The sequence below is a fragment of the Globicephala melas genome, chromosome 18 (genome assembly GCF_963455315.2).
Source record: "Globicephala melas chromosome 18, mGloMel1.2, whole genome shotgun sequence".
NCBI lineage: Eukaryota > Metazoa > Chordata > Mammalia > Artiodactyla > Delphinidae > Globicephala > Globicephala melas.
The window spans coordinates 51,042,806-51,063,811 of NC_083331.1; the positions used below are offsets into that span (position 1 = coordinate 51,042,806).

Sequence of the window (21,006 nt, forward strand, 5' to 3'; positions counted from 1 at the left end):
TAAGCCAATTTTTTTAGACAATTTTTTTTGACTGAAACACATTTTCCAAAGTGCCAAACTTACATATTTTTATTTTCTTTATTATCTCCCTTGACTCTCAGGCATGCATCACACAGGTATCTTACCTTTGGGGAGAGTACCCTGTACTTAGTACCTTAAGGTACAGCTCTATCTCTATCTTTCCCAAACTATGTCCCATGTGCCACAAGATGTCAATGAATGTTTTGTGAAAGAAGCATTTAATGGCTTACATGTTTAGGAAACACAATGGAATAGAGCTCTCTATCGTGAACTTCCCAGAACCTTCAGTGTGCTTATACATATTCCAAATCTCTAAAAGTCGGTTATGTTTCCCAAATTTACTTGACTACAAAATTCTATCTTCGTGGAACCCTATTAACTTTCTAAGATATCATTTATGAAGCACAGGTCTTAATTACAGGTAAAGCTGTAAGGATTTCCCTAATTATTCCTTTTCATGACCTAGGGAGACCAGAGGGGATTCAAGCTCAGCTACAGTTTTAAATGTACTTTCTTTCCCTTTGGAAACATAAGAAGACAGATACTTTCACCTCATATAAGGGACTAATTGATCATCTGAATATGTTGCTTAATGCTCCTTGGTTGGTAGAAAAACTTCGGAACATGTTTCTGTGTTTACTTTTGCAGTTAATTGAATTTTTTTTCCATATCCTTTTTTTTTTTTAATATCCACCCTTTTTTTTTTTAGATTCTTTTCCCATATAGGCCATTACAGAGTATTGAGTAGAGTTCACTGTGCTATACAGCAGGTTCTTATTAGTTATCTATTTTATATATAGTAATGTGTATATGTCAATACCAATCTCCCAATTTATCCATATCCTTTTAAGTATATAAATTGTGTACAACCAATATCAGTCTTTAGGAGAAACTGCAGTTATTTCAGTGAGCAGTAGATGGCAGAGCCCATGCCCAGGTGGAGTGACTGGTGTGTGTGTGTGTGTGTGTGTGTGTGAATGCCGTGAGCTGACATGACAGACTATTTTGTTATTCAGTTAAACTCAGTAACTCCTGATAACACTTGGAGTTTTGCTTTCTTCACTGAACACAGATCAGACATTTTAGCTCCTTCATTGACCTTAGTTTGTTTGTTTGAAGGGGTCAGGATCTTGAAAACATCGTCAAAGTGGCCACTTCATTTCAGAAAGCTGACAAGGGGTAAGAGCTCAAGAGCTTTTGAACTTGCATTTTTCTTCTCTTTTTGTTTCAAATGCTGTTTATCACATATAATTTCAAAGAAGAAAGACTCAGGCTCTCTAGATTAGCGTGGTAATTAGAAATGGGTGGTACTAACATTTATGGACACTCTTCATCCTCTGCTTTCTCTTCTGGTGAGTAGTGCTCATCCTGGTCACCATAGTTGTCCATGATGGTGACCTTATTCCAAACCCTGAGTCCTGTATTTATGTTGCTGACCCAGATCCTTATTTATCTGTCTCCCCAGCACCCCCATTTAGAATGTCCTAGGCTATTTTCACCTTCCTCCCCAAATGTGCTATTTCCTGCCTTCTCTCATTTAGGCAAGATCACCTTTCTGGAACCATTTTTTTTTTAAACATCATTATTGGCGTATAATTACTTTACAATGGTGTGTTAGTTTCTGCTGTATAACAAAGTGAATCAGCTATATGTATACATATATCCCCATATCTCCTCCCTCTTGCATCATCCTCCCTCCCACCCTCCCTATCCCACCCCTCTAGGAGGTCACAAAGCACCGAGCTGATCTCCCTGTGCTATGCGGCTACTTCCAACTAGCTATCTATTTTACATTTGGTAGTGTATGTATGTCCATGCCACTCTCTCACTTTGTCCCAGCTTACCCTTCCCCCGCCCCGTGTCCTCAAGTCCGTTCTCTATGTCTATGTCTCTATTACTGTTCTGCCCCTAGGTACTTCAGTACTTTTTTTTTTTTTAGATTCCATACATATGTGTTAGCATACAGTATTTGTTTTTCTCTTTCTGACTTACTTCACTCTGTATGACAGTCTCTAGGTCCATTCACCTCACTACACATTTGTTTCTTTTTAAGGCTGAGTAATATTCCATTGTATATATGTGCCACATCTTCTTTATCCATTCATCAGTTCATGTACACTTAGGTTGTTTCCATGTCCTGGCTATTGTAAATAGAGCTGCAATGAACATTGTGGTACATGACTCTTTTTGAATTATGGTTTTCTCAAGGTGTATGCCCAGTAGAGGGATTGCTGGGTCATATGGTAGTTCTATATTTAGGTTTTTAAAGAACTTCCATACTGTTCTCCATAGTGGCTGTATCAATTTACATTCCCACCAATAGTGCAAGAGGGTTCCCTTTTCTCCACACCCTCTCCAGCATTTATTGTTTGTAAATTTTGTGATGATGGCCATTCTGAGATATCACAATGAGGTGACACCTCATTGTAGTATTGATTTGCATTTCTCTAATGATTAGTGATGTTGAGCATCCTTTCATGTGTTTGTTGGCGATCTGTATATCTTCTTTGGAGAAATGTTCATTCAGGTCTTCTGCCCATTTTTGGATTCTGTTGTTTGTTTTCTGATATTGAGCTGCATGAGCTGCTTGTATATTTTGGAGATTAATCCTCTGTCAGTTGCTTCATTTGCAAATATTTTCTCCCATTCTGAGGGTTGTATTTTCATCTTGTTTATGGTTTCCTTTGCTGTGCAAAAACTTTTAAGTTTAATTAAGTCCCATTTGTTTATTTTTGTTTCAATTTCCATTTCTCTTGCTGTGTTTTATGTCATAGAGTGTTCCTCCTGTTTTCCTCTAAGAGTTCTATATTGTCTGGCCTTACATTTAGGTCTTTAATCCATTTTGAGTTTATTTTTGTGTACGGTGTTAGGGAGTGTTCTAATTTCATTCTTTTCATGTAGCTGTCCAGTTTTCCCAGAACCACTTATTAAAGAGGCTGCCTTTTCTCCATTGTGTATTCTTGCCTCCTTTATCACAGATAAGGTGACCATATGTGCGTGGGTTTATCTCTGGGCCTTCTATCCTGTTCCACTGATCTATATTTCTGTTTTTGTGCCAATACTATACTGTCTTCATTACTGTAGCTTTGTAGTATAGTCTGAAGTCAGGGAGCCTGATTCCTCCAGCTCTGTTTTTCTTTCTCAAGATTGCTTTGGCTATTTGGGGTCTTTTATGTTTCCATACACATTGTGAACTTTTTAGTTCTAGTTCTGTAAAAAATGCCATTGGTAGTTTGATAGGGATTGCACTGAATCTGTAGATTGCTTTGGGTAGTAGAGTCATTTTCACAACGTTGATTCTTCCAATCCAAGAACATGGTATATCTCTCCATCTGTTTGCATCATCTTTAATTTCTTTCATCAGAGTCTTATAGTTTCCTACATACAGGTCTTTGGTCTCCTTAGGTAGGTTTATTCCTAGGTATTTTATTCTTTTTGTTGCAATGGTGAATGAGAGTGTTTCCTTAATTTCTCTCTCAGATTTTTCATCATTAGTGTATAGGAATGAAAGAGATTTCTGTGCATTAAGTTTGTATCCTGCTACTTGACCACATTGATTGATTAGCTCTAGTAGTTTTCTCGTAGCATCTTTAGGATTCTCTATGTATAGTACCATGTCATCAACAAACAGTGACAGTTTTACTTCCTCTTTTCCTGTTTGGATTCCTTCTATTTCTTTTTCTTCTCTGATTCCTGTGGCTAAAACTTCCAAAACAATGTTGAATAATAGTGGTGAGAGTGGGCAACCTGTCTTGTTCCTGATCTTACGGAAAATGCTTTCAGTTTTTCACCATTGAGAATGATGTTGGGTGTGGGTTTGTCATATATGGCCTTTATTATGTTGAGGTAAGTTCCCTCTATGCCTACCTTCTGGAGGATTTTTATCATAAATGGGTGTTGAATTTTGTCAAAAGCTTTTTCTGCATCTATTGAGATGATCATATGTTTTTTCTCCTTCAATTTGTTAATATGGATTATCACATTGATTGATTTGCATATGTTGAAGAATTCTTGCATTCCTTAAATAAACCCCACCTGATCATGGTGTATGATCCTTTTAATGTGCTGTTGGATTCTATTTGCTAGTCTTTTGTTGAGGATCTTTGCATCTATGCTCATCAGTGATATTGGCCTGTAGTTTTCTTTTTGTTTGTAACATCTTTGTCTGGTCTTGGTATCAGGGTGACAGTGTCCTCATAGAATGAGTTTGGGAGTGTTCCTCCCTCTGCTATATTTTGGAAGAGTTTGAGAAGGATAGGTGTTAGCTCTTCTCGAAGTGTTTGATAGAATTCGCCTGTGAAACCATCTGGTCCTAGGCTTTTTTTTGTTGTTGGAAGATTTTTAATTACAGTCTCAATTTCAGTGCTTGTGATTGGTCTGTTTATATTTTCTATTTCTTCCTGGTTCAGTCTCAGAAAGTTGTGCTTTTCTAAGAATGTGTCCATTTCTTCCAGGTTGTGCATTTTATTGGCATATAGTTGCTTGTAGTAATCTCTCATGATCTTTTGTATTTCTGCAGTGTCAGTTGTTACTTTTTCTTTTTCATTTCTAATTCTGTTGATTGAGTCTTCTCCCTTTTTTTCTTGATGCATATGGCTGATGGTTTATCAATTTTGTTTATCTTCTCAAAGAACCAGCTTTTTAGTTTTATTGATCTCTGCTATCATTTTCTTCATTTCTTTTTCATTTATTTCTGATCTGATCTTTATGATTTCTTTCCTTCTGCTAACTTTGGATTTATTTTGTTCTTCTTTCTCTAATTGCTTTAGGTGTAAGTTTAGGTTATTTATTTGAAATGTTTCTTGTTTTTTGAGGTAGGATTGTATTGCTATAAACTTCCCTCATAGAACTGCTTTTGCTGCATCCCATACGTTTTGGGTTGTCATGTTTTCATTGTCATTTGTCTCTAGGTACTTTCTGATTTTCTCTTTGATTCCTTCAGTGATCTCTTGGTTATTTAGTAACGTATTGTTTAGCCTTCATGTGTTTGTGTTTTTTACTCTTTTTCCCCCCTGTAACTGATTTCTAATCTCATAGCGTTTTGGTCAGAAAGGATACTTGATACGATTTCAGTTTTGTTAAATTTACCAAGGCTTGATTGTGACCCAAGATATGATCTATCCTGGAGAATGTTCCATGAGCACTTGAGAATAAAGAGTATTCTGTTGTTTTTGGATGCAATGTGCTATAAATATCAATTAAGTCCATCTTGTTTAATGTATCATTTAAAGCTTGTGTTTCCTTATTTATTTTCATTTTGGATGATCTGTCCATTGGTGAAAGTGGGGTGTTAAAGTCCCCTAATATTATTGCATTACTGGCAATTTCCCCTTTTATGGCTGTTAGTCTTTGCCTTATGTATTGAGGTGCTCCTATGTTGGGTGCATAAATATTTACAATTGTTATATTTTCTTCTTGGATTGATCCCTTCTTTGTCTCTTGTAATAGTATAGTCTATATTTCAAAGTTTTTTTTGTCTGATAAGAGAATTGCTACTCCAGCTTTCTTTTGATTTCCATTTGCATGGAATATCTTTTTCTATCCCCTCACTTTCAGTCTGTATGTGTCCCTACAACTGAAGTGGGTCTCTTGTAAACAGCATATATACAGGTCTTGTTTTTGCATCCATTCAGCCAGTCTATGTCTTTTGGTTGGAGCATTTATTCCATTTACCTTTAAGGCAATTATCGATATGTATGTTCCTATTACCATTTTCTTAATTGTTTTGGGTTTGTTATTTTAGGTGTTTTCCTTCTCTTGTGTTTCCTGCCTAGAGAAGTTCCTTTAGTATTTGTTGTAAAGCTGGTTTGGTGGTGCAGAATTCTCTTAGCTTTTGCTTGTCTATAAAGGTTTTAATTTCTCAGTCGAATCTGAATGAGATCCTTGGTGGGTAGAGTAATCTTGATTTTAGGTTTTTCCCTTTCATCACTTTAAATATGTCCTGCCACACCCTTCTGGCTTGCAGATTTTCTGCTGAAAGATCAGCTGTTTACCTTATGGGGATTCCCTTGTATAATATTTGTTGTTTTTCCCTTGCTGCTTTTAGTATTTGTTCTTTGTATTTAATTTTTGATAATTTGATTAACATGTGCCTTGGTGTGTTTCTCCTTGGATTTTTCCTGTATGGGACTCTCTGCTCTTCCTGGACTTGACTACTTCCTTTCCCATATTATGGAAGTTTTCAACTATAATCTCTTCAAATATTTTCTCAGTCCCTTTCTTTTTCTCTTCTTCTTCTGGGACCCCTATAATTCAAATGCCGGTGTGTTTAATGTTGTCCCAGAGGTCTCTGAGACTGTCCTCAATTCTTTTCATTCTTTTTTCTTTATTCTGCTCTGCTGTAGTTATTTCCACTATTTTATCTTCCAGGTCACTTATCCGTTCCTCTGCCCCGGTTATTCTGCTATTGATTCTTTCCAGAGAATTTTTAATTTCATCTATTGTGTTGTTCCTCATTGTTTGTTTGCTCTTTAGTTCTTCTAGGTCCTTGTTAAATGTTTCTTGCATTTTCTCCCTCTATTTCCAAGATTTTGGATCATGTTTACTATCATTACTCTGAATTCTTTTTCAGGTAGACTGCCTATTTCCTCTTCATTTGTTTGGTCTGGTGGGTTTTTACCTTGCTCCTTCATCTGTTGTGTATTTCTCTGTCTTCTCATTTTGCTTAACTTACTATGTTTGGGGTCTTCTTTATACAGGCTGCAGGTTCATAGTTCCCGTTGTTTTTGGTGTCTGCCCTCAGTGGGTAAGGTTGGTTCAGTGGGTTGTGTAGGATTCCTGGTGCAGGGGACTTGTGCCTGTGTTCTGGTGGATGAGGCTGGATCTTGTCTTTCTGGTGGGCAGGAACGTGTCCGGTGGTGTGTTTTGGGGTGTCTGTGAACTTAGTATGATTTTAGGCAGGCTCTCTGCTAACGGGTGGGGTTATTTTCCTGTCTTGCTAGTTGTTTGGCATGGGGCATCCAGCACTGGTTGTTGAGTGGAGCCGGGTCTTAGCATTGAGATGGAGGTCTCTGGGAGAGCTCTCCCTGATTGATATTACGTGGGGCCAGGAGGTCTCTGGTGGACCAATGTCCTGAACTCGGCTCTCCCACCTCAGAGGCTCAGGCCTGACACCCGGCCGGAGCATCAAGACCCTGTCAGCCACACAGCTCAGAAGAAAACGGAGGGAAAAAAAAGAAAGAAAATAATTAAAATTTTAAAAAAATTAATTATTAAAGTAAAAAAATTAAAAGTAATAAAAAAAGAAAAGAAATGAGCAACCAAACCAATATACAATTCCATCAATGATAACGAGCACTAAAAACTATATTAAAAAAAAAAAAGGACAGATAGAACCCTAGGACAAATGGTAAAAGAAAACCTATACAGAGAAAATCACACAAAGAAGCATACATATACACACTCACAAAAAGAGAAAAAGGAAAAAAATATATATTATATATATAAAATAAAGGAAGAGAGCAACCAAATCAATAAACAAATCTACCAATTATAGTAAGCATAAAAACAGAAAAAAATTAGATGAAGAAAGCAAACTCCAAGTCTACAGTTGCTCCCAATGTCCACCTTCTCAATTTGGGATGATTCATTGTCTATTCAGGTATTCCACAGATGCAGGTACATCAGGTTGACTGTGGAGATTTAATCCACTGCTCCTAAGGCTGCTGGGAGAGATTTCCCTTTCTTTTCTTTGTTTGCACAGCTCCTGGGGTTCAGCTTTGGATTTGGCCCCGCCTCTGCGTGTAGGTCGCCTGAGGGCATCTGTTCTTCGCTCAGACAGGACAGGGTTAAAGGAGCAGCTGATTCGGGGGCTCTGGCTCACTCAGGCCGGGGGGAGGGAGGGGTACGGAGTGCGGGGCGGGCCTGCAGCGGCAGAGGCCGGCGTGACGTTGCACCAGCGTGAGGCGCGCCATGCGTTCTTCCGGGGGAGTTGTCCCTGGATCCCGGGACTCTGGCAGTGGCGGGCTGCACGGGGTCCCGGGAGGGGAGGTGTGGAGAGTGACCTGTGCTTTCACACAGGCTTCTTGGTAGCGGCAGCAGCAGCCTTGGCGTCTCATGCCTGTCTCTGGGGTCCACGCTGATCACGGCGGCTCGCACCCGTCTCTGGAGCTCCTTTAAGCGGCGCTCTTAATCCCCTCTCCTCGCGCACCAGGAAACAAAGAGGCAAGAAAAGTCTCTTGCGTCTTCAGTAGGTCCAGATTTTTTCCCAGACTCCCTCCCGGCTAGCCGTGGTGCACTAGCCCCCTTCAGGCTGTGTTCACGCTGCCAACCCCAGTCCTCTCCCTGGGATCCGACCTCTGAAGCCTGAGCCTCAGCTCCCAGCCCCCGTCCGCTCCGTCGGGGGAGCAGACAAGCCTCTCAGGCTGGTGAGTGCTGGTCGGCACTGATCCTCTGTGCGGGAATCTCTCCGGTTTACCCTCAGCACCAATGTGGCTGCGCTCTCCTCCGTGGTTCCGAAGCTTCCCGCCCCTTGCCCCCTCGCCCACCCTCCGTGTCCACCAGTGAAGGGGCTTCCTAGTGTGTGGAAACCTTTCTCCTTCACAGCTTCCTCTCACTGGTGCAGGTCCCATCCCTATCCTTTTGTCTCTGTTTTTTCTTTTGCCCTACCCAGGTACGTGGGGAGTTTCTTGTCTTTTGGGAGGTCCGAGGTCTTCTGCCAGCGTTCAGTAGGTGTTCTGTAGGAGTTGTTCCACAAGTAGATGCAGTTTTGTTGTATATGTGGGGAGGAAGGTGATCTCCACACCTTGCTCCTCCGCCATCTTAAAGGTCCCTCCCGGAATCATTTTTGATTCTTTCATGTCTTGACCCCTTTGTGTAGTATTAGGCACATATGGATTAAATGTCTAAAATGCCCTGCACACCCCCACGACCTCACCCCAGTTCAGACCATCATTGGTTCCATCACAGGTTATCAGAATAGGTATCCAGATTGACTTACACTCCTCATCTCTCCCCCCAGTAGACCATTACTACCCATCACTGCCAGAGTTTTCTTTCTACGATTCTGCTGGAAAAATCACTCCACCTGGCTCCCCATTGCCTGTTCAATTATGTATTCAATTATGTATAACCTCATTCAATGCCTTGATAACCTGCCTCCAACCTAACATTCCTTAGCAATTTCTGACTTCACCCTTACATTACATCCTACATGCAGTACCAAATTTAATCACTTTCTTTCTGTAGTTTCCAGAGCCTCTGCCTTTCTTTATACCATTCCATCCACATGGTGGCCTTTTCCAACCTCAAGGCCACCATATCCATCCATCCAAGTCCCACCCATTTTTCAAGATCCAGATCACATACCACCTCCTCTGTGAAGTCTTCCCTGAGTGATCCAGTGAGATGTGACTTCTGCCTCTCTAAGCTATTACAGCTCCATTATTCATATTATATAACAACTAATCATATTTGGTATAGTTTCGTGGTATTTATGTAAATGTCTCATCTTTATTATCTCTTTAATCTCTTAGAGCAGATTTTTTGTCCTACCATCTGTCATCTGCAAAGTCTGACACAATGTTTTGTGCAAAGTAGAAGTGTTTATATAGTAGATAATGGTAAAACAATGATGAGCAGTGAGAAAACCCTGAGTATAAACATTCCATAGTTTAAATCCTGTGCCTACAAAATTTTTCCTTGTTTAATGGAATTTAGCAGTGCTAAGAATGTTATTAAGGATTGCAGTCTCAGTCAAAGAACTGAAGAGAAGAAACAGAAGTGACACTTAGCTCTTTGCTGCAAACTCATGGACAAAGTAGTAGCTCTAGATCCAGACAGAGATAGTCGAAATTATCCTGAATGTTTTCATTTCTTTGTTGTCTACGTGCCTAGATCTCTAATTTTATTTAATTATTTTTGTTTGAGGTAATATTTTATTTTTAATAGGGATTGGACAGTTTTTTGGACTGGATAGATTTTTGGTGGGTGTTTAAGGGAGAGATAGGTGAGCGATGCTGAAGGGCACTTATGGTTTGGCACAAGTCCAACAAAAACAGTGAGAGCTGCAGTTAGTTTAACTTTCCTGTCCCCTCTCCCTCACCAGGATGCACGAATTCCACAGCCAGATACGTTCTTCATGGGGAGAAGCTGTTGCTTTGACGTGGGCCAGGGGAAATGTCTTTTGCATCGATAGCTGAGAATCGTTACTGTGGACTGTCTAGAGGGATGAGACACAGCTGTATTTATCTTAGTTGCTTTGTAATACTCCTTTGAAAAATGAACTCTTACTCCTATCTGACTAAGAGCATTTAATTTATTGTAAATGCAGTGGTGAAATTTAATATCCAAAGCTTTCATCAATTTAAGGCCATTTTGAAAACTCAACTCCTTTGTTCAGAGTGCAGCCCCCATTTCACTTAATTTCCCACAGAGTGTCTTCTCATGATTTATGTTAATTTTCTCGTGGAAGCCCAAATCCTGATCTCATCATTGTGACTCACCAGTCAGAAAGGTCTAGGGCTAAAATTTACAGAGTTTGCTCTTTCCCTTGGGGACATGGAACAGATTTGTAGCCTCAGTGTTGGAAGGTAGAATTTCAAATAAGAAATGACAATGCAGCATTGTGTCAGGGCACTGGGTAGTGTTTGTCTCACACAAGGATAGAATGTTAATCCATTTTTGGTCAGGGTCAGCAACTTTCACATTTCTATATTTATTCTCAGCCTTCAGTTCTTCCATTGAATATGCAATATTACGTGAAACGATTCATCTCTGTGATGGCTGTTGATTGAATGAGTTTTTCAGATTCCTGAGAGAGCTGTTTCAGTAGTTATTCTGGTTATCTGCTATGCCAGGCATCTTCTAAGCACATTACTGACTCAACGACCATAGCTCTCTAAGGCTGAGCCAAAGTCTTGGTGCCTCTAAATTCAGTTTAAAAAATAAATATAATGAGCATTTTTAAATGAAAAAATTAATATCGACTGGAAACTGTTTACTATAATTGCCAAAATTAAATTGAGAGTTTATGACATGCCAGGTATAATCCTAATCACTTTCTATTCATTAATTTATTGGTTCTTTTTTGAGGTAGGTACAATTAGTATTCTTATTTTACAGATGAAAATAATTGAGGGAGCAAGAGGTTAGGTAACTCACCCAGAGTCACCAACTAATAACTACCTGACTAGAATCCAGGTATCCCTAACTTGGGAACCTGAATGTCTAACTACCAAGTTACTTGGCCTCATGGCCTCCTGGTCAACATCAATGATGACTTGAGAAGAAAGAGGAACATTCAGGAAGTGTGAAAAATATGTGAGGCTAGAGCAGGAAGAAGGGAAAACCAAGACTTGTGAACTGGAAAACTGGGCGGGGAAGGCAAGAGAAATGGGGGTGAAGTGGGTGGATAGAAGGGTTGAGGAGAGGATATACTGTGAGGAGCAAACAGGAATGAAAAACCACTGCGGCTGCCTTCCTTGGGGAGAAGGCTGAGCTCCTGTGGTTCTAAGGAATATTCCAGAATCCAGGGGGTTAGCTTAAACAAGTAGCTTCTGAAGAAGCAGTCAGTAGAGTCTTTACAGTTTTCAAGTATGGAAACAGGAGAGCAAGTGTAGCTGAACTGGAATAAGGGAGAGTAGAGTTCAAGAGAGAAGCCAGACTTACTGATAAATGAGTGTTTTCCAAAAGCTGCTTTGTGCAAGTACATTATGCAAAGATAGAATCTATAATTAGTCAACATACCTGAATTTGTTGATTCAAGTAAAACCTGTATTAAGGCATCTACTGTGTGAAAAACCCCGTATTAAACACTGAAGAGGATCCAATATAAAATACATTTCGAAATTTTAAGTGGTGTGTGTGTGTGTCTGTGTGTGTGTGTGTGTGTGTGTGTGTGTGTGTGTTTCTATGTACACTAGTATCGGTAGAAGCAAGGACATTAACATGAGACAAGTGTATGATTACTATATTACAAAGTATAGCAATGTAGGTACCGTAAAGGAGATACAAAAATCCAAAACGCTGCAAGGCTTCCAAAAATGTAGGGGACTCTACTCAGTTAAAGGACTGGGAAAGATTTCTTGGCGAAAGGGGTGTTTGAGGAGAGCTTTGAGAGATAGAGAGAATTTTCATGGATGATAAATGTGGGACATACATTGAACTTCAGAGAACTCAGAAATAGTTGTTTTAAGCTGAATCTGCCCCAGGATTTTACTAATGTAAGATATTCTTTTCTCTCCCCAAAGTGAAGACTTAGATAATCTCAACAAAATGAACAAAAGCTTGAATAGGTAAGATTTTAAAACATCTATTTTTTCGCTTTATTACTGAATTTGCTTTGTTATTTTTCAGTATTTGAGCATGAGGACCCATATACTGGGCTAGTCAAAAGCGTCCTACAAATCTTGAATAAAAAGCTTGCAGAAATCGTTTCATCATTGTTATAAATGGTTATTACAATTTAAAGACACTAATATTGAAGTGTCTTTGATTTTCACACACCAGTGTTTAGTAAGGCAGTTATAAAAATAACCACATTTCTCTTCCTGAATGCTAATATATTAGTATGTAAACAATTTGGTTTGGTCACTGAATGCTTGTAGTTGAACCACTACAAAAACCACTCATCTTCTTAGTTAACATTATCTCCTTATTGTGAGTCATTTGTAATTGCATAACTTAAAGATCATATTAATTGAGGTTTGTGTTAGAGGTCTGTGCAATTTTAGTTCTCTCTCTGTTACTTGGCACACTAACATACAAAACGGGCAGGGACCAAAGTGAAGAAGAAACAAAGTAAATGTCCGTTTTCTTATCTATAAAGAGAGGAGGTATTAGATTAAGAATCAGACTTCATGGCCTACTGGGACCAGGCAGGGATAGATGAGTGAAGGGAGCTGGCTCTGTATTGTAGAGAGAGCGCCCTGACCGGGAGAGCCCAGCTGTTTCTCAGCTCCAGCTGATGTTGCTACGTGAGAATTTGAGCCTAAAATTGCAGGACACTTTCAGGAGATCCTGAAACTCCAGGTGTCTACATGTAATGGCCAGCTTTGTAAATATTGGTCCACATAAAAAACAAAAACACTCCATGAACCCAAACAACACATCCATGAACCTATTACAGCTTGTAGATCCCCAGTCTGTATCTTTTCTTTTCTTTAAGGTCCACTGCAATTTAAATTTTGAGTCTAGGAAGATACCTGTTTGGAATAAAGTGATTTCAAGAATTGTAGCTCATCTTTCCTAACCAGCTATTTTTCCTGTCTTAGGTATAAACTTATCTATGTTTTTATGAGTTAAGTATCCATTATTAGCACTGATGAGACTCTTTGTTCAATACATTTAAAGAAATAAGGGTATTGATGGTCTCTTTAGAGCAAATCTTAAGGCAGAGCCAACAGAGAAAATGTAAGTGTGTCTGTCTCTAACCTGAAAATATTATCTCCCAGATTGCTTGTTTTATTCTTTCAGACATTATTAGCTGGAAGGGAGTTATGTCCTCTGGCATAAAAATGTCCTAGCAGATGGGGCAGTGCACTCAGTATTGTAAATTTAGTTCAGACATGATTGCCCAGAAGGATTTCTGCTGCTCTATTCAGTAAGAGTAAATGAGCAATTCATGAAAAATTTTTACTGTATCTGACCTTTCAGGATACCACACAATTTTATTTCAATATGCAGTCTTTTATTTGAATTTCTTTGTGTTTTATAGACCCAAAAGCCTTGAAAATCTCATTGTTGTGAATACCCAGACAGACAAAGATGGCAAAGGGTAAGATTTGATTGAGACTCATACAGGCTTCTTTGATTGAGTCCTAAACTGTATGCCATTTCCTGGGGAGACCCCCTGCTCAAGACAAAAGTCAGACAGGCTGGTGGAAGAGGCACTTTATCAGGGTCAGGAGATGGGTCGGTGTCTTGGTGCTGGCTCTGCCACCAACATCAATCTGGGTGACCCTGGACAAGTAGCTTAACCTCTGGAGACCTCTGTTTCCTCAGTCCATAAAATGAAGGGTATGATCTAGATGGTCTCTAAGTTCCCTTTTACATCTAAAAGTGAAAGAAATCAAACTGACTGTTACAAGTAGTGAACAGTAGGCTGGTTTATGAACTAAATATGTTCACTATAGGACATATTGATACTGGGAGCATAGCCCCTCACCACTGAAGTCTTTCTAAGGGACTGAGGCATTTTTCAGTTGGAATCTTGATTGAGTCACTTCATATGTATATCACTCAGATATACTTGTAAACATCTCAAGGTCAAAAGCCATGCTTTTATTTATTTTGTATCATAAAAAAGATTAATTAATGATCAGTAACCATTAATTTAAAGAGCATTTAAAGAGGTTAACTTATAGTTTTAGACTGACACTGATATACTAGAAAATGAATTACTACTGACATTATTTTTCATGTTGAAAGAAATCAAACTTTTGACAGTTTCATTAAAGAAAATCCCAGAACAATCAAGAATGACAAAGGATAAAGATTTCTGAGGTCTCTACTGCTTTTTCTCCAGATTGGCTGTTTATCTTGTATTCAGTGTGTCATTAGATTTGCCTTTTCCTACCATGATGATTATTTCTATTGTCCTGGTTATCTTTAAAAACCATTGATCTGTGCCAAGCTGTGCACAGATGGGTATTCTAGCATTCCAAGTCAAACTCTGCAGTATGCCTTCTTAACCCTCTCTGATGTAGAACACAACAAAGTCTATATAACGAAAAGTGGGGGCAATCACAAACTCCATTCAGACACTGAACACTTATTACCAACATATTACTATAATGTGAATGTGCAAACATTATTACAGGTGATTTTTTTTTTCCAAATGGGGAACAGATGAAGTGGAAAGCAGTCAGTTCTCTGTAAGTGGCTATATGAGTTTTACAGGAAAAGATGAGATTTCAGGTTTTTTAAGAAATGAAATTTGGAAAATGAAATTAAACATCCTCTAGAAGGAATAAATAGCAGAATAGCTGGGGCAGAGGAACAGATAAGTGACCTGGAAGATAAAATAGTGGAAATAACTATCACAGAGCAGAATAAAGAAAAAAGAATGAAAAGAATTGAGGACAGTCTCAGAGACCTCTGGGACAGCATTAAACGCACCAACATTCAAATTATAGGGATCCCAGAAGAAGAAAAGAAGAGAGGGACTAAGAAAATATTTAAAGACATTATAGTTGAAAACTTCCCTAATATGGGAAAGGAAATAGTCATTCAAATCCAGGAAGCACAGAGAGTCTCATACAGGATAAATCCAAAGAGAAACATGCCAACACACATATTAATCAAACTATTAAAAATTAAATACAAAGAAAAAATATTAAAAGCAGCAAGTGAAAAACAACAAATAACATACAAGGGAATCCCCATAAGGTTAACAGCTGATCTTTCAGCAGAAACACTGCAAGCCAGAAGGGATTGGCAGGACATATTTAAAGTGATGAAAGGGAAAAACCTACAACCAAGATTACTCTACCGATCAAGGATCTCATTCAGATTCAATGGAGAAATTAAAACCTTCACAGACAAGCAAAAGCTAAGAGAATTCAGCACCACCAAACCAGCTTTACAACAAATACTAAAGGAACTTCTCTAGGCAGGAAACACAAGAGAAGGAAAACACCTAAAATAACAAACCCAAAACAATTAAGAAAATGGTAATAGGAGCATACATATTGATAATTACCTAAAATGTAAATGGTTTAAATGCTCCAACCAAAAGACATAGACTGGCTGAATGGATACAAAAACAAGACCCGTATATATGCTGTCTACAACAGACCCACTTCAGACCTAGGGACACATACAGACTAAAGAGGGGATGAAAATGATACTCCGTGCAAACGGAAATCAAAAGAAAGCTGGAGTAGCAATTCTTATAGCAGGCAAAATAGACTTTAAAATAAAGACTATTACAAAAGACAAAGAAGGACACTACATAATGATCAAGGGATCAATTCAAGAAGAAGATATAACAATTGTAAATATTTATGCACCCAACATAGGAGCACCTCAATACATAAGGCAAACGCTAACAACCATAAAAGAGGAAATCAACAGTAACACAATCATAGTAGGGGACTTAACACCCCACTTTCACCAATGGACAGATCATCCAAAATGAAAATAAATAAGGAAACACAAGCTTTAAATGATGCATTAAACAAGATGGACTTAATTGATATTTATAGCACATTGCATCCAAAAACAACTGAATACACTTTCTTCTCAAGTGCTCATGGAACACTCTCCAGGATAGAGCAAGCCTTGGTAAATTTAAAAAAACTGAAATCGTATCAAGTATCTTTTCTGACAACAATGCTATGAGACTAGATATCAATTACAGGAAAAAAAACTGTAAAAAAATACAAACACATGGAGGCTAAACAATACACCACTTAATAACCAAGAGATTACTGAAGAAATCAAAGAGGAAATCCAAAAATACCTAGAAACAAATGGCAATGAGAAAACGATGACCCAAAACCTATGGTATGCAGCAAAAGCAGTTCTATGAGGGAAGTTTATAGCAATACAATCCTACCTCAAAAAACAAGAAACATCTCAAATAAAAAACCTAACCTTACACCTAAAGCAATTAGAGAAAGAAGAACAAAAGAAAACCCAAAGTTAGCAGAAAGAAGGAAATCATAAAGATCAGATGAGAAATAAATAAAAAACAAATTAAGGAAATGATAGCAAAGATCAATAAAACTAAAAGCTGGTTCTTTGAGAAGATAAACAAAATTGATAAACCATTAGCCAGACTCATCAACAAAAAAAGGGAGAAGACTCAAATCAACAGAATTAGAAATGAAAAAGAAAAAGTAACAACTGACACTGCAGAAATACAAAGGAACATGATAGATTACTACAAGCAACTATATGCCATAAAATGGACAACCTGGAAGAAATCAACAAATTCTTAGAAAATCACAACCTTCCAAGACCGAACCAGGAAGAAATAAAATATAAACAGACCAATCACAGCACTGAAATTGAGACTGTGATTAAAAATCTTCCAACAAAAAAAAGAAAACTACAGGCCAATATCACTGATGAGCATAGATGCAAAAATCCTCAACAAAATACTAGCAAACAGAATCCAACAGCACATTAAAAGGATCATACACCATGATCAAGTGGGGTTTATTCCAGGAATGCAAGAATTCTTCAACATACGGAAATCAATAAATGTGATACGCCATATTAACAAATTGAAGGAGAAAAGATGATCATCTATGATCATCTCAATAGATGCAGAGAAAGATTTTGACAAAATTCAACACTCATTTATGATAAAAACCCTACAGAAAGTAGGCATAGAGGGAACTTACCTCAACATAATAAAGGCCATATATGACAAACCCACAGCCAACATTGTTCTCAATGGTAAAAAAATGAAACCATTTCCACTAAGATCAGGAATAAGACAAGGTTGCCCACTCTCACCACTCTTATTCAACATAGTTTTGGAAGTTTTAGCCATAACAATCAGAGAAGAAAAAATAATAAAAAGGAATCCAAATCAGGAAAGAAGAAGTAAAACTGTCACTCTTTGCAGATGACATGATACTTTAGATAGAGAATTGTAAAGATGCTGCCAGAAAAACTACTAGAGCTAATCAATGAATTTGGTAAAGTAGCAGGATACAAACTTAATGCACAGAAATCTCTTTCATTCCTATACACTAATGATGAAAAATCTGAAAGAGAAATTAAGGAAACACTCCCATTTACCACTGCAACAAAAAAGAATAAAATACCTAGGAATAAACCTACCTAAGGAGACAAAAGACCTGTATGTAGAAAACTATAAGACTCTGATGAAAGAAATTAAAGATGATACAAACAGATGGAGAGATATACCATGTTCTTGGATTGGAAGAATCAACATTGTGAAAATGACTATACTACCCAAAGCAATCTACAGATTCAGTGCAATCCCTATCAAACTACCAATGGCAGTTTTCACAGAACTAGAACAAAAAATTTCACAATGTGTATGGAAACTCAAAAGACTCCGAATAGCCAAAGCAATCTTGAGAAAGAAAAATAGAGCTGGAGGAATCAGGCTCCCTGACTTCAGACTATAATGCAAAGGTACAGTAATGAAGACAGTATAGTACTGACACAAAAACAGAAATATAGATCAATGGAACAGGATAGAAGGCCCAGAGATAAACCCACGCACATATGGTCACCTTATCTTTGATAAAGGAAGCAAGAGTATGCAATGGAGAAAAGGCAGCCTCTTCAATAAGTGGTGCAGGGAAAACTGGACAGCTACATGTAAAAGAATGAAATTAGAACACACCGTACACAAAAATAAACTCAAATTGGATTAAAAATCTAAATTTAAGGCCAGACACTATCAAAATCTCAGAGGAAAACACAGGCAGAACACTCTATGACGTAAACCACAGCAAGATCCTTTTTGACCCACCTCCTAGAGAAATGGAAATAAAAACAAAAATAAACAAATGGGACTTAATGAAACTTAAAAGCTTTTGCAAAGCAAAGGAAACTATAAACAAGATGAAAAGACAGCCCTCAGAATGGGAGAAAATATTTGCAAATGAAGCAACGGACAAAGGATTAATCTCCAAAATATACAAGTAGCTCATGCAGCTCAGTATCTAAAAAACAAACAACCCACTCCATAAATGGGCAGAAGACCTAAACAGACATTTCTCCAAAGAAGATATACAGATTGCCAACAAACTCATGAAAGGATGCTCAACATCACTAATCATTAGAGAAATGCAAATCAAAACTATAATGAGGTATCACCTCACACCAGTCAGAATGGGCATCATCACAAAATCTACAAACAATAAATGCTGGAGAGGGTGTGGAGAAAAGGGAGCCCTCGTGCACTGTTGGTGAGAATGTAAATTGATACAGCCATTATGGAGAACAGTATGGACGTTCCTTAAAAAACTAAAAATAGAACTACCATACGACCCAGCAATCCCACTACTGGGCATATATCTTGAGAAAACCATAATTGAAAAAGAGACATGTACTATACAATATTAATTGCAGCTCTATTTACAATAGCCAGGACATGGAAACAACCTAAGTGTTCATTGACAGATGAATGGATAAAGAAGATGTGGCACATATATACAATGGCATATTACTCGGCCATAAAAAGAAACGAAATTGAGTTATTTGTAATGAGGTGGATGGACCTAGAGACTGTCATACTGAGTGAAGTAAGTCAGAAAGCGAAAAATAAATATCGTATGCTAACATATATAAATGGAATCTAAAAAGAAAACAAAAAAATTATTCTGAAGAACCTAGGGACAGGACAGGAATAAAAACGCAGACGTAGAGAATGGACTTGAGGACACGGGGAGGGGGAAGGGTAAGGTGGGATGAAGTGAGAGAGTGGCATGGATTTATATATACTAACAAATGTAAAATAGATAGCTAGTGGGAAGCAGATGCATAGTACAGGGAGATCAGCTCTGTGCTTTGTGACCACCTAGAGGGGTGAGATAGGGAGGGTGGGAGGGAGACGCCAGAGGGAGGAGATATGGGGAAATATGTATATGTATAGGATTCACTTTGTTATAAAGCAGAAACTAACACACCATTGTAAAGCAGTTATACTCCAATAAAGATGTTAAAAATAATATTAATTAATTAATTAAAAGATAAATAAATAACTGAAGTTTGGAAAGTTCCATACAAGTGGTGGAAATTAGGAAAAGTGGGATGAACAACACAAGTCAATCGTGTGGGCTAGGAAGGAGGAGAAAAGAGAAGGGGTTTGTAAGCTGGTATAACTTGATAGCAGCTGGGCTTTGATGCAGAAAAGATGGGTCTGTTTGGTGTGGTAGGGAGAGCCCACAGTTTCTTTTCCTTCTTCCCTGCCTGTCTCCCTTCCTTCTTCCTTACGCAGAAGGAACCTCAAATGTCAGCAGTCTTATCACAGTGAAAGACAGAGACAGATGAAAATGGCATTGAACCAGGGGATTTAGAGAGATTAGCTTTCATATTCCCTAATTGTTTTAAGCTATTGGGCGTGTGAAAGTTTTATTGGTTGTGGTCAAGTCACATAAAGTACTGGTGTCATCAAAGAGTTATTTCTACCTTTCCCAGGTTACTTTTTATTTAAAATGATTTGTCTAAATCTTCAGAATGTTTAGATTTAAAATGTTGATCATCTGATTTCCACCCTTGATGTGAATGATTTTCATGTTCAAGGAAGACAATATCTCAACACATGTATTAAAGTTAGTTTCTCACCAACCCACCCTCAAAGGACAAAGAAAGCAAAAGCTGAGATGTGGGGGGGAACGTCTACGTTTAAATTGATTTAAATAAATTGATTTAATCAAATTGATTTAATCATAACCGAGTAATGGTTGGGTCCTCACTGTAGGATAGTTAGCATATCAGCATTTGGCATGAGAAGAGCCACTTGAATTAAATATTTCTAAAGACTTCTGATGTTTCAGGTACTGATAATGTCTTACTGCTGTTGTGAAAAATCTACTGTTGAATCTCTCTTTCTCTCTCTGTTGCTGTGCTCTCCCTGCCCCCTCAAATGTTATAAAGAAACCAAGGCCTTGGAAGTCTTATTAAAGTTAATCAAAGGACTGACAAAAACAAGAAAGTAACTTAACTATATTATTGATAGGTAACTTTCATAACAAAAATGAATTTAATACCATTATAATAATCTTCTCCAAAAGCTTGAATTAATCATCAATAATATGGAATGTGTATATAAAAAATACTGTGTGGATACTTTGAAACTGATCTAATTTTTTTTTAAGAGGTGAAGACCTTGATAATGTTATCAAAGTGAATCCCAAAGAAAGTGAAAACACCACTGGGTAAGACTGATTAGTATCTTTAAATCTGATTTCTGTAAGTGACAATAAGATAAAATGATTTGGCATTTTAACTTTAGAAATGTGTTTTACTGGCATGGAATCGGATAATAATGATAGGCCACATGACCTTTCCTCCTTGCTCCCAATAAAATTGCTTATTTTTGAAGAATTGCTC

General features: G+C 37.9%; 1 protein-coding gene across 5 annotated transcripts in view; it reads left to right on the plus strand.

Annotated features, from left to right (window-relative positions):
• The window catches only part of SCEL (sciellin), a 326,999-nt gene that overhangs the window by 256,994 nt on the left and 48,999 nt on the right, over positions 1-21,006 (plus strand). For all 5 annotated transcript variants that reach the window (XM_060288050.2, XM_060288051.2, XM_060288049.2 and 2 more), the window contains 4 exons: positions 1,141-1,200; positions 12,210-12,254; positions 13,676-13,735; positions 20,772-20,831. In XM_060288050.2, the coding sequence (XP_060144033.1) occupies positions 1,141-1,200; positions 12,210-12,254; positions 13,676-13,735; positions 20,772-20,831 (225 nt within the window). The remainder of the gene's footprint in view (positions 1-1,140; positions 1,201-12,209; positions 12,255-13,675; positions 13,736-20,771; positions 20,832-21,006) is intronic.